The following is a 13,088-nucleotide window of genomic DNA, read 5'->3' as shown; positions in this document are numbered from 1 at the left end:
ACACCCCCTCCCCATCACACAGACACATCCAGATCCAAACATACAGCAACACCCACAGATCCTTCCCCACACCCCACAGACCCACACACCTACCCATACAGCAACAGCTACACAGACACACCCACTCACAGCAACAGGCGCACCCAAACCCACCCACACTCACATTCAGATACATACACAGAGCAACAGAACACACACACAGCAACAGACACACTGAAACCCATACCCACATTCACACACACACAAAGCAACAGACACACTGAAATCTGTACCCACACACAGACACACACACACACAGAGCAACAGACATGCTGAAACCTGTACCCACACACAGATATACACTCACATGGCAAGAGACACATTCAAACCCATACCACACTCACCCACACAGAGCAACAGACACACTGAAACCTACACTCACAGATATACACACATACCTACACACACACAGCAAAACACATTCAAACCTATACCCACATTCATACACACACACACAGAGCAACAGACGCATGCAAACCCACACTCACAGATTTCCATACCCACTCACCAACTCTCACACCCTGCAGACATACATACCTCACAAATACCACAAATGTAACAGATCCATTCACCCCCCAGTTGCAGCCACATACACCAGTATGCTACAGCAACCCCACACACAGATACAGACCCCTGACATAGAGCAATACCATGCCCATGTATACGCCCAGTCAGATAGACAAGGACCCAGATACACCCTCCATGTGGATACCCTCTCAAAAGACTTCCTCCACACATACAGATACACCCTTAGACACACATCCACACTCATACACTTTCCAGGTCCAGCAAAAACTGTCAGGAGAGGTTGGGAGAACCCACGTAGGCAGCGGTGGACCTGGAGGTGCTATGGCTTCCTGCTGCCCGGGGTGGGGGGCCCCTTCCTACAGGGTTCCTCCTGGGGCAGGCCTGTTCAGCTGCCAGGCTCTGGCTCCCCTGACCCTCCCTCTTTTCCTCCATCCCTCCTGGCCTTGCCAGCAGCACAAATTGAAACTGCCCTGGATGGCCACAAATTTGCACATCCCCCAAAAAGCGAACAAGAAAAAATAAACACAGTTCAATGAGGTAACATCAATGGAGAATAGTTACAGGCTCTTGATAGAAGGTAAGCCTGGCTGCTTACCAGGGGCCGGGTAAACTCCCATGAACTCAAAGGCCAGGGAAGATGCAGAGACCCAACTTCTGCTTTCAAGAAGATGTGGCCAGAGTTTGCCACACTCTTGAGGCCATATCTGCCCTCACTCTTGTCACCTAGAGCACAATGACGATCAAATGCCTGGAGACAGTTCCCCTCCAGGTTCAAATGCCCTCTCGTGGGCTTACTCTCTGCATACATTTAGCCTGGAGGTTTCTGAGACCTCCAGGCCAACTCCACCACCGAGCATCCCAGTGCTGGGCCAGACCTGCAGCCAAGAGCTATGCTTGTTTGTCCTTTCCACCTTGGTCCTTCCAGGCCTGGTCCTTTCATGTGGGTTCCTGAACCATGGCAGGGCTCACAATCCTCCACCTATTCCCAAGGGCGGGTGCAGAGCTTTGGCCTTCTCAACAATATTTTTGTGTGCCCCCACCGCCCCCATTTCATACACTCAGCAGTAGGTTCAGACAGTGAGGGGTGGCAAGTATCTACATGCATGCAGCCTGTCTCAGAAGTAATTTAGAAAGTGATGTACACTAATTGGGCTGCTTAAAAAAAAACCTTAGTTTTTAACAGCTAGTGGAAATGCTACTATTGAGCCATTCTCAACACCATCATGCTCTGGGCTCATTTTCACAACTAACTACAAAAGAATTTTATCTTGGGTATAAGACAGGAGTTAGTTTTAGTTCCACTCCCCATCCTGTGATAGGAATCCTGGCTTGTTCTTACTTGCAGTTTTTACTTCAAGTTCCCTTAATTTACAAGGAAACTTGTCTAAGGGTGATCAAGCAATAGTAGAGCGTTGTTTGCTGTTAATTCCAGCCGCTGCAGAAAGACAATGACCCCATACCCTCCACTGATCTGCAGCAAGAGGAAATTTCTGAATGATCCCCCCCAACACACCCCCGCAGCTTTGCATGCTCCACTGGGTCTAAAATACAAAACATCAGCTCCTAGCAGTTGGGCTTTCAAACAAACCGATTTTTTAAAATGAATGTGGCTTACCCCAAAAAGAAGTCGAACGTTCCAGTTGATCAAAAAGTACTTGTTTAGGAAAATCAGTTTTGGAACGAAGTGGAAACAAGGCCTTTGAAATGCAGTTTGGCCCTACATAGCACCACATTTTAGACTTTTCCTTGCCATTGCACATTCTTTATGGTAAAGAGGACTCTGAGCCCGCAGGGTCTTCATCCGTCCAGTCCTCCAGGGCTGCAAGCTTCCCTTCCCCCACTGCTGAAGCTTTCAGCCAGGGGCCAGGCATTTGGGAGAACTTTGAAATTGTTCCCGATACCCTTTGGCAGCATGCACCCAGCACCAAAACGCTCCAGTTAACACCAGTGCAATCACAGTTAGCATGAAGCAGCTGCTCAGGGCCTGGCGGGCTCCACTGATCACCCCCACAACCAGACTCAGCTGTGAGACTCAAGAGGACCCCAGTGAACACAGGGTCAAGGGGATGGGAGTACGGGTGATAGAACCGGTTGTAGATGAGGAAACAAACTTTTGCTAAAGCTCTTATTTGGAAAAAGTGAACTGTGTGTGTGTTAGGGGTGGGTGAGGGGTAGAGAAGGAAAAACAGGAATTGATTTATGAAGCACATTTTTAAGCTTTAAAGCAATTGTAGGAAAGAACCACACTCAGGTTTTGTTCAATTGTGTGAGAATCAGCAGAGAGACTGAACGATTTTTCCTTCCTTTTTTCCAGACTTGGGTTGAATTTGCTTTCTGGCCGCTTATAGTAGTCTCAAGCACAGACACTAATCCTTTTGCATAAATAACGTGTGTGCTCACTCCCAGAGGAAGCTGTCCACATAAACAAACACTACCCAGATATAAGTTTAACTTGTTTAATCTTCCTTCTCTTTCCGTCCTCAGCACGACCAGGCTTTCCAAAGTCCAGGCCAAACCCTGGTTCCTGGCCCAGAAAGGCTGGGCTTTTAACTTCCCACCCCCAATTCAGCCAGGGGCTGGCAAGACCCTCCTCACCCAAGCAGTTCAGTTTCCCGAGCCTCCCACTGGAAAAAAAAAATCAGACCTTCAGCTGCCACTGCAGACACGTGATCGCTTGGTGACTCACAGGCGGGCCACACCCCTCAGGCCTCCCAGCCAGGACCTGCTACCAGTCAGCCAACTCAGGGACGCATCTTATTAGCAAAGGGAACAGCTAAACTAATGCCCTTGACAGTCTTTCTTCCAGCTAAAAGAACTTGCTATTAAAACATATAGGGAGACAAGCTTTTCTGAACTCAGGCTCTGCCAGCCCTCTAAATCCTAGCGCCCAACTCTCTAAGACTGGGCAATGCCTGACAGTGGTGGGAAGCTAGAAAGCTCTATAGATATCCCCATTTTAGAAAAGGAAGCTATCTTACACATTAATACCTTTTTTTCCCAAAAGTTTTATTGGGGGAAAACTACAAAACATTTACAGTACAATGTTTACAGTCACAATTTGTAGTGAACTGATTCCCCAAATATATTACAACTCAAGTTGACTTAACCTTGTTACATTCAAAATAGCTACTTCTGTCAAAGTAGTCCACAATACATACATACATAGTGCTCCAACTGTACCTACGTACAAACTAAAGCTACTGCTCATTCAGCCGCTGTCCAGAAAAGCATTCCTGCCTTTCCACACGGGGAAAAAAATAGTACAAGTTTTGGAATTTTCTGTAATTAAACAAGGCATATTCATGTACTACATACCATTTTAGCACTAAGAGGTGGCCTCTTCACTTTATATCTATATAAAAAAAAGTGGTAAAAATCTTCTCCTTTTGTGCAGTTGAACCCATCCTACATTCAGATTCTCTCAAGCACTAATAGACAAAATACTTATTTGGTTGAGGAAAATTTAAGGCAAGTTCTGGCCCTTCCAAAGGCACTGTGAGATTACCACCCCCCCATTATTGCTACATGTCTTTATATGCAGAGTATGTCACAGTAGAACTGGTGGAATAAACAAACAAAAAACATCTTTTGCTAATTTATAAAGTTGGAATGAGAAAAGCATGCCACATGTAAGCCAGATTGCAACGTGGTCATTTTTTCTTTTAAAGTTGGATGGGCTACAACCATTATACATTCTAAGAAAAACTCATAAGATATTTCTCAAACTACTTCCACAGCATCAAGATAGATTTCTGTAAAGAAATCATGCAATCTTTCAAAATTTACGTAAACAAGGAAAGAAATTAATGAAATAAATATTACATACAATCTCTTAAATTAAGATTTTTTTTACTCATTTACAATAAAATAACCATGTGAAGTTACAAAAGGCATATATTACTGTGAAAAGAACATACACTCCACATTTTGCCGATTAATAATGGCAATCATAACTTAACATAATAAAAGAATATATATCTATTGCTTTTCATCATACTTGATAAATACAGTATGAACAAAATTTTCAATGTATACTTTTCACAAGATAATAAATAAGTTAAATAGTTTTTTTTCATATTGAGTTGTGGTGCAGTGGTGCGAATCAACTCAAAACAGCTAAAAATTCAGCAGTTATTCCCCAACAATTACGAAGCTCTGCCCAAGGCTTCCAGAAAGAGCAGACAAAATGGTTCTAAATGAAACATCCACTAAGTGATGACAATGAAACCAGTAACCAGTATGAAACTTTGGAATGCAAGGTTTTTTTTCCCAGACACATATAACTTTGTTAAAAAACAAACACCTATGGAGCTGAGGTCTACTATCAAGGCATATTCTTGGCAGAATATTGGATTCTAAAAGCTTATAGGTTTAGCAAGGCGGTGGTTGGCTGGTTTGTTTACACTGGTCTGGGACAAACAATTAGGAACTTCTCTCAAGATAAGAGTCCCGACATCTGGACTGTAACTAATGCTTTTCAAGTGAAGATATGGAATGGTGGTTGATAGCTGCTGGTGCTGGGTTGATTTTTCCCAAAATCCCAAACTCATCGGAGACCTAAAAAAGTTTGTTTGGTTTTTTGTTCTATTCGCAGCACAACTGCTCTGTTGTGAGTCTTTTGTTCATCAATACAAAAAGTTCGTTGGCTTTTTTCCCGCTCAACAAGAATGAAACTTCGTAATAATAATAAAAATAATAATAATAATAAAAAAACAAAAAATGAAGAGGGAACCGAAAGGGGAGGGGTGGGGGCCCCTCCCGGCACTCAAGTTCGAGTCCAAATGCTCGGCACAGCCTGCAGTCTGCTTGTGGCCGATGTCACCCCCCACACTTCCGTGCCCTCCTGCCCCTAAGCAGGGGCGCCCTCCAACACCCCCAGATCGGCCTTCCCTTCCTCCTCCTCACTGGCGCCCTCTTGCCTCAGTCGTCGGAGATGGAGAGGCGGCTGAAGATGGGCAGGCGGCGACCCGGGTCAAGGCCGGGGGACTCAGAGCCGCTGAGGCTGCCCGAGCTCAGGGAGCCGCTCAAGTAGCTGTCGCGGTCCGACAGCGAGTCTGGGGGGCTAGGGGGCGCGTCGAACACCGGCGACTCGGACAGGCGGCGTGGCAACTGGAAGCTGAAGGGCGGTGAGGGCGGCGCGGCGGCGCTGGCAGGGAGGGGCGCGCTGGGCGGCGCCGGGGGCTGCGCGGGGGGCACCAGGCCCTGCTGCTGCTGCTGTTGGCTGCGATAGTAAGCGGCAGCAGCCACGGCGGCGAAGCTGTGGGTCTGGATGGCGAGCGGTGTGATGAGGCTGCTCAGCTCCGGGCCGAAGGCGAAAGCGTTGTTGGCGCACGAGGCCGACGAGCAGGTGGCGCAGGGCGCGCCGGGTGCGAGCAAGTCCTCGGCGCCCCCGGGGCCGTACAGTAGCGCGGCCGCGGCCGCTGCCGCAGCAGAGGCGCAGCACGTCGGGGCGCCGGAGGGCGTGGAGGCTGCCGAGGCCGAGGAGCAGGACGAAGCGGACGACGAGCAAGACGAGGCCGAGGAGCAAGAGGGTGGCGGCGGCGTGCGCGACGTGGGGCTGTCGAGAAGCAGGGGCGACTCTAGGCCCCCAGGGGGCTGGTGGTGGCCCGACGGGAAGCCCGAGAAGCTGAGGCTATGGTGCAGCTTGGGCCGCGGTTCCCGCGGGAAGCCTAGGTGAAGCGCGTCGCGGGCGCTGAAGGTGCGCAAGTCCCCGGAGGCGCCCCCGGACGGCGCGGGTCGCCGCTCATCAGCGTTGTGAATGAAGTGGCAGCGCGGCCCGTAGGGGCAGAAGCCGATGGTGTGGAAGGTGCGGCACAGCTCGGTCTTGTACTTGGGGTGCCGCGTCAGGCTGCGCAGCTCGTGGAAGCCGTGCGCGAACTGGCACTTCTCGCCGTACTTGCAGGTGCCACTCTCCTCGAAGGGCCGACACAGCTCAGTTTTGTAGCGCGTCGAATTGATCTGGGAGCCGCCGCCCCCCTTCTGCTGTTGCTGCAGATGCAGGAGGTGCTGGCTGCGCTCCCCGTTCTCGCTGAACGAGCGGTCCCGGAATTTGTTCTCCTTGTTCAGCAGGGCGGTGCCGCCGCCCCCCGACGGCTCCTTGAGGGTGCCGTAGGAGGCCGAGCCGCCGGCCGCCGCGCTACCGTTAGCCGCGCCCGGGAACTTGGGCGAGCAGCTGCCGGGGCTAGGCGCGGGGTGGGCGAGCGCGTGCAGGTTGCTGGCCGAATGCCGTCGGAGGAAGCCCGGCGTGAAGCCCGAGCTGGGGGCGGTGGCCACGGGTGTCCCCACCGCCTTCTTGTCCAGCATGTTGTTCAGATTGAGGTTGGCCAGGGATTTCTCCGTCTGCCAAGAGGAGGGGAGCGGGGAAGGGATGAAAAGGGAGGAGGGAAGAGTTGGGGCGAGTTGCGGAGTAGCCACTACCAGCCCTCCGATTCTTTTTCCTTTTTTCGGATCTCGATTCGGCCCAACCTCCACCCTTAAACGCGCACAAGAATCAAGTTCGCATTGGGAGGAGCCGGACTCTCCCACCCTAGGCCGCGCTGCGTCGCGACATGTGATCCTCAGCCGTGGGCCGCAGGCCTGGGCGGCGCAAACCTCGTCCGGGAAGCCCCGGGCAGCGTGGCTGTGGTCGGCTGCGGAGAAACTAACAGCTACAGCGACTCCCTTCTGCCTTTCCTCCCAGCTGCTCCTTCTCCCCGCCCACAAGGCTCGAGCAACAGTGCAAACTCTAGGATTTTTCCCGAATCTAAAAAAGTCAGAGCGGGAAGAGAACCCCCAAAGCCGAGGACAGAAGGCCAAGCCTGAGAACTCGAAGGGCTCCCTGCTCACCCGCGTACCTTGCACAAGAAGTCGATATCGTAGAAGGCGGACAGAAGTGTGGTCGACATGTTTCTGGATCCTCTAATGGTCGGAGCTGTAGACTGGGAGATCCGGAGGAGCCCTCGGGGCGGCGCGGCCGGGCCCGAGCCACGACGAGTAACGGGCGAAGGGCGACGGAGGCACCGAAAGTTTGCTGGGGGGCGAGAAAGGAGGGAGCAGGGGCAGCAGCGTGGACTGGTTTGAGGGTGCCCGTGAGTGCGGAGTTGGGGGGAAAGAAGAGTGAAGCTAGAGCGCTCCTCCGCGCCCCGGGGTGCCCGGCCCGCCCCCCCGCGCGGAGCCGACGGCAGCTCACGGACTGGTGGAACTCAGCGGCCCGCGAGCGCGCGCCCTATATAGAGCCCCCGGAGCGCGGCCGCTCCGGGGCGGGCGTGCCAGGGGAGGGGACAGAACGCAGACCCCGCCGGGTCTCCAGGCAACGCCGCCCGCCCGCTGGAGGACGTCAGGAGCCTTCTTGGCCTCCCATTGGCCGCCGCCAATTTTTTTCCTCTGGGGGAGGGGACGGAGAGGCCTCGGGGCGGGGCTGGCCGCCTGGGCGCCCGGGGTGGCGTGGAGATCTCGGCCGAGATGGGTGCTGCTGGTTGGTGGCGGGAAGATACGGCTCCCCTCCTCTGGGGATGTTCTGTCGGAAATCCCCAGCACGTCTAACGTGGCCGGGTTTCTGCAGCCCTGAACGTGTCTTTCCCCGTCCGATCCTGCTAGGCGAAATTGCGGAGCTTTTATCTCCCACTCTCAGTTTTATACTGGGCGCGGGAATTGCAAAGTGCAAGAATATTGCAACCGCCCGCGCGGCCCTTTGCAAAGGGCCCTCTGGCCGGGGGGCGGGGACTCTGGGCCCGAGTCTGATGGGTGGTGGCTGCGTCCCGACTGCACGTGGAGATGCGGTGGGGGTGGGGGTGGGGACGGGAGCGGCCACGCGGGCGGCCGCCTGGGCAGTCTCTCCCGGAGGAGCCTGGGCCCGTTTCTCCGCCCCTCTTCCCGCCCAGACTGCAGTAAACAGGGCTTGAATGCCGAGGCCTGCCGGGCAGGGCTGAGTGTCTGAGGACAAGGCGCTGGCTTTGCTAATCACATCACAAGACCTTGAGCCAGGGCCAAAGGCGCAGAGTGGCGCGGGGCGTCCCGGGCGGGAGAGCCGGCTGGGAGGACGGGAGGAAAGGCCGGGAGAGCCGCGCAGGCACGGAGGCCACTTCCCGCCGCCTCGTCCGTCTGCTGGTCTGTCTGGCTTTCCCGAGTCCTCCTGGGGGTCGAGGTACAGCTGCCAGCCGAGGCTCCCTTCCGCCGCAGCCTTGGCCTGGCGCGCCCTCCTAGACCCTCCCTGGCCGTTCAGGGCGCCGCGCCCTGCCTTAGCTGTCCTGGGTTGCGGGCTCCCGCTGAGGCCGACCCGCAGCCAGGAAAGGCTGGGCACAGAGGATTCGCCTAGTGGGCTCGCCTTACCTTCTCTTGCCAGTCCCACACCCCAGAAGCCTGCATTGGTATAAGATTTTGCCAGCTGGTGCCCTCTGGGTGCGAGGCAGACACAACCCCGCCCCAGCACCCAGTGAAGCTTAAGCTGCTGTCAGATCTGGGGTCCCGTCTAGGACACTTCCCCGCGTCTACGCAGACGCTGCCTCTGAAAGGCTGGAGTCCGGCCCATGATTTCACACACCTGGCAGCCTAGGCTGTTACTGGGCCTAAGTTGGAAGGTCCAGTACCTGCCAGGGAAAGAAGCTCCCGCGACCCACGCCCCCTTGCCCAGTTGATCTTATTTCTGGCTGTGTTTCCTTGTGCTTATTTACATTCCGCTGCACTCCCTCCCTCTCTCAGTACCCTGGGAAGGAATGAACTAGGCCTGTCTCTCAGGAAACCAACTCCTTCAAGTTCAGCTTGCATGCAGAGCCAACTGCTGGACTCTCCACCCATCCAGGGTGCTTGAGCCGGGGCAGGGCTGCAAGGACTTCAGGATCAGAAACATAGGGCTGGAGTTCAGCCTTCTTCCCTTATAAACCACATGGTTTTAGACAAATCACATAATCACTTGGGCACCTGGGTTTCCTTGTAAAACTAACATAATTCCCGCTTTACTAATCTTATCACCTTTTGTCAAGGTGCCAATGCAAGTGAGTTATTTGTTACGGTGTTTGAAAGATAAACAAGTAGATTCCATCTTATTAAAACAAATTGACAAAGCAAGAAAATGGAGCAAGTCAGACCTCTGGAGCATGGCTGGATGGGTGAAGGTCCACAGAATGGTGACAGTAGAGCTGAGAGGGCACCAAATCTTGGACCCTCCAGCTTGGAGCCAAGGGCAGTGACCTCAGAAGTGACGGCTTTAGTCTCACCACTCAGCCTACACTGATTGTTAGACAAGGCTGGGCAACCCTGGCGGACACTTGTAGCCTAGAATACCCAAGAACCCTGACCCTGTTTCGTTCTTTGTTGAAATGAACCCAAATGCAAGAGTTTGAGGATGGCTCTGACAGTGGGGTATTCTGAATTGCCCCTGGGAATGCATCAGGAAAGTGTGAAACAGCCATTTCCCAGGCCACCACCTCTGCTATTGAAGGTGGGGGACAAGATTTCAGATAGAAAAGCCAGTGGAAACATCTGTCTCTCCTGTACGCCCAAGCTGGCTACAACCAGCCAAGATCAAAATCTGGGGTAACTCCCAGTCAACACCTATGAGAACACCCACTTTGCGAGCTGGGTAGACTTTGAAGCTTGCATGTAAACATGCTATGGTACATGCTTTGGTACAGAGTACCTGCTGGTAGAAATATTTTTATTATTATATAACTGCTTTTATTTCATTTTAAATGGAGAAAAAAGGAATGCTGGCCTTTTCCAGTGAGCTGAGCTTTATTAGAGCCAGTTTCATAATTATTCTACCATGGTTATCGTTACGTTGTACCAACAATTACCTGACTTCTCACCAGCCATGTCTTCTCAGAACAAAAAGAAATCTTAAGCTGGCAACTTTCCATCAAGTGTGGGCTACACAGATGCCTAACCAGGTAATTAATTCAGGATCACAACAAACACATTTTGAGCTGAATAGTGCAAAACCACCAGGGAATTTCCTGTTCTCTTTAGGACAAAACTTTGGACACTAAATTAACTTCTTTCCATGCCTCTTCCTACAGCTCTTTACTAGTAGGCTCTATTTTTTAGTGTTAGGTGGTTTTCTTTCAAAGAGAAATTATATTTGAAATATAAATCTTTCTTTAGTAGGAAATGATCATATCAAACCCTCTCCCTTCTAAACTGCCTGATCAAACCCTCAAACATCAATAAAATAATTCTAACTGGTTGCTCACCTGTGAAGTATTTAAAAATATTTAGACTCTAAAAGCTGAGCCAAGTGTACATACAATTACTGAAATGGTTTCTTCAGATAACTAGGATGAAGTGAACGTGGATGAGGTTATGACCTATCCAAGCTATGAGTTTCAAGATAACTGTCTTTGGGTGACACTCTGAAATTACAAATTAAAAACAGTAAGCCAATGAAAAACAAAATCAGCAGCAAAACGTATGCAATAGCGACACCTGCTGGGTGTCTGAGGAAGTGGGGAGGGCTGGATTTAGAAAAACAGAAAATCCTAAAGTTTGTGGATTAAATCACTAAAATGGATAAATATTTTCTGTGATCCTAAGTAAGAATCTTTTTGTTACTGCAACCAGGAAAATGATAGTAAACAGTGTAGACATCAAATAAGTCATTTATTCTGACTCTCCTTTCACCAGGTTCCTTCTAACAGCCAAGAGTCTATGGTTTCAGTGGGTGGTAAAATATGATTTCTTAACAATAGCACAAATACTTTTTATTGGGGGTCGGGGGTAGGAGCTTGTAATGGCTCTTTTAATAATGAGGATGGCATGTGTAGGTCACTGAAGGCTTAAAACATGCAGACAGTAAAAACAAAATTATTTGTTTGAAGTTAATGCTTAATTCTTCCAGGATCCAACATTTGGAACATATTTCTTACTGCACTAAAATGGAATAAAATTTGAAATTCGGACCAAGTGGGCTATTTGCTAACTAATCCAAATCTTACAACCAGCCAAAAATGGGGGGGGGGAAATCATGTGTTAAAACCCAATTCTGTGTAGTCAATTCAGAGAAAAATGCAGGCTGGCTCTGGTTGGACATTGGAGGTCCTGGGGGATGAGAAAGGTTAATTCAGGCCTGCAGGTGGCCTGCACCTGGGGACAGAGTCAATATTCACTGTGGTCGCCTCACTTCCTACAGTAGCTGCAATAAACCAGGCTGCCTTGAATGACTGAACCAAAGAAAAATCCTCTGTGGGACAGAAGACTAGGCTCACAGAAGGGAGGTGGGGGGAGGGGGCGCGGTGTGAAGGGGAGAAGACGCTGGAGTTTCTGTTGAACATTTTCCTATTGATTGAGTGGACGAATAACCCACCCCACCCCAATCCCACAAATCCTTCTTCAACAAGCTGCTTCTGTTCTTGGAAGCGTTAACTGATTCGCTGCTGCAGGAGAATCCAAATCCCTGAGAACTAGGGTGTCCTCCCCTTCCTTTCCTTCCAGAAGGGCCAGCAGCCTCAGGCAAGCCAAAGTCCTTTCCTCCCGAATGCGCAGTCTCGTGAACTCTGCCGTCTTCAAAAACTCAGCAGTGGGAGGCAGCCCTCTGAAGAGCTGGGACAGGAGGTGGCATTGCTCCGACGCAGTCCTCTGAAGATGACAGAGCGTCTCAGGGCTGAGGGGATGCCAGCTGGACTCAGAGAGGAGGCGGAAGAGGTGCTTGTAGAGGTATTTCACGAAGATCAGGGTCTCGGCCCAAAAGTTGATTTCTGTTTTTTCAAACGGGTAGTCTTCTTCCACCTGAATCAGATGAAAAAGCCAAAACCCAGCCTTATGGGGGATGTTGACCCAGCCCCAGTCCAGACCCTGGCAGATGCAGAAGCAGTGTGTCCCCTCCCCCATCTGACAGCGGGCCCACTTTCGCCTGTCAACACCCCTGTACGCACACCACTTGCAGCCTTGAGGGTCACCTTCTATTTTCACTCATTGTACTTCTCCACCGGAGAGGAATTCCTCTCCCCCAGACTTAACATAACCTTTGATAAAGATGTGTTTGTGGTTCTCAGCCAAGATACCTTGGGGGACTGGTGCTGAAAAGGGGACCTCAACACAGGAGGGGGCCCTAGACCTGAAGGTGCATCTAGAAATCAGAGAGGAGGGGGGAAGGGAGATGTGAGCAGCAGAACAAAGAGCGAAGTATTGCCAAACATGAGACACTGCTCTCTAAGGATGAAACCCAATTTCTATAATGCTGGGGACTTTCAAGGTCATTTTTATTGTAGACACTTTATCTTGTCTCCAGATTTCCCATAAACAGACTGCTTTTTGAACTCTTGGCCTGCTGGGGATGCCAAGAAGGCCAGCTGAGTCAGACACTAGGGAAGAGGAATTTCAGTTCTCAGGATGGTTTTGCTGCTTATCTGGGTCCTCAGTTTCCCTATCTGTTGACTGCTCCCCCTGGAGCAGTTTAATAGTTTTATTTTTTAATAAAAGTAATTTGAATTTTAATAAAATAGCAGCTTATTAAACCTGTAGGGGTCTAATAGTTTTCTTCTAGCGGCCGAGACCCTGGAAGGACTCTGATTCTCTGGAAGTGTTTCAGCTTCAGACCTAATTGTGGGGAG

At 50.9% G+C, this 13,088-nt stretch overlaps 2 protein-coding genes across 7 annotated transcripts in view; both read right to left on the bottom strand.

Moving 5' to 3' along the window:
- Positions 1-4,149: 4,149 nt before the first annotated feature.
- On the bottom strand, positions 4,150-9,038 carry ZFP36L2 (ZFP36 like 2 zinc finger CCCH-type). Of its 2 annotated transcripts, XM_081591970.1 has the most exons (3): positions 8,875-9,038; positions 7,401-7,576; positions 4,150-6,906 (listed from the first exon to the last, which is right to left on the bottom strand). In XM_081591970.1, exons 2-3 carry the CDS (start codon positions 7,449-7,451, stop codon positions 5,488-5,490), a joined length of 1,470 nt encoding a protein of 489 aa, XP_081448096.1. In that variant the 5' UTR covers positions 7,452-7,576; positions 8,875-9,038; the 3' UTR covers positions 4,150-5,487. The 2 variants fall into 2 exon arrangements, with proteins under 2 accessions (XP_081448096.1, XP_081448097.1); XM_081591971.1 differs by lacking the exon at positions 8,875-9,038 and having other exon boundaries at positions 7,401-7,750.
- A 2,082-nt stretch (positions 9,039-11,120) lies between these two features.
- Positions 11,121-13,088, bottom strand: part of THADA (THADA armadillo repeat containing) — a 327,764-nt gene continuing 325,796 nt past the window's right edge. For all 5 annotated transcript variants that reach the window (XM_081591965.1, XM_081591968.1, XM_081591969.1 and 2 more), the window contains one exon: positions 11,121-12,264. In XM_081591965.1, the coding sequence (XP_081448091.1) occupies positions 11,869-12,264 (396 nt within the window). In that variant the 3' untranslated portion in view covers positions 11,121-11,868. The remainder of the gene's footprint in view (positions 12,265-13,088) is intronic.

This window comes from Giraffa tippelskirchi, chromosome 4 (genome assembly GCF_054371585.1).
Source record: "Giraffa tippelskirchi isolate mGirTip1 chromosome 4, T2T-mGirTip1v1.2.pri, whole genome shotgun sequence".
Classification (NCBI taxonomy): domain Eukaryota; kingdom Metazoa; phylum Chordata; class Mammalia; order Artiodactyla; family Giraffidae; genus Giraffa; species Giraffa tippelskirchi.
Note: the sequence above shows the minus strand (reverse complement) of the source record. Positions and strands in the feature narration are given on the sequence as shown.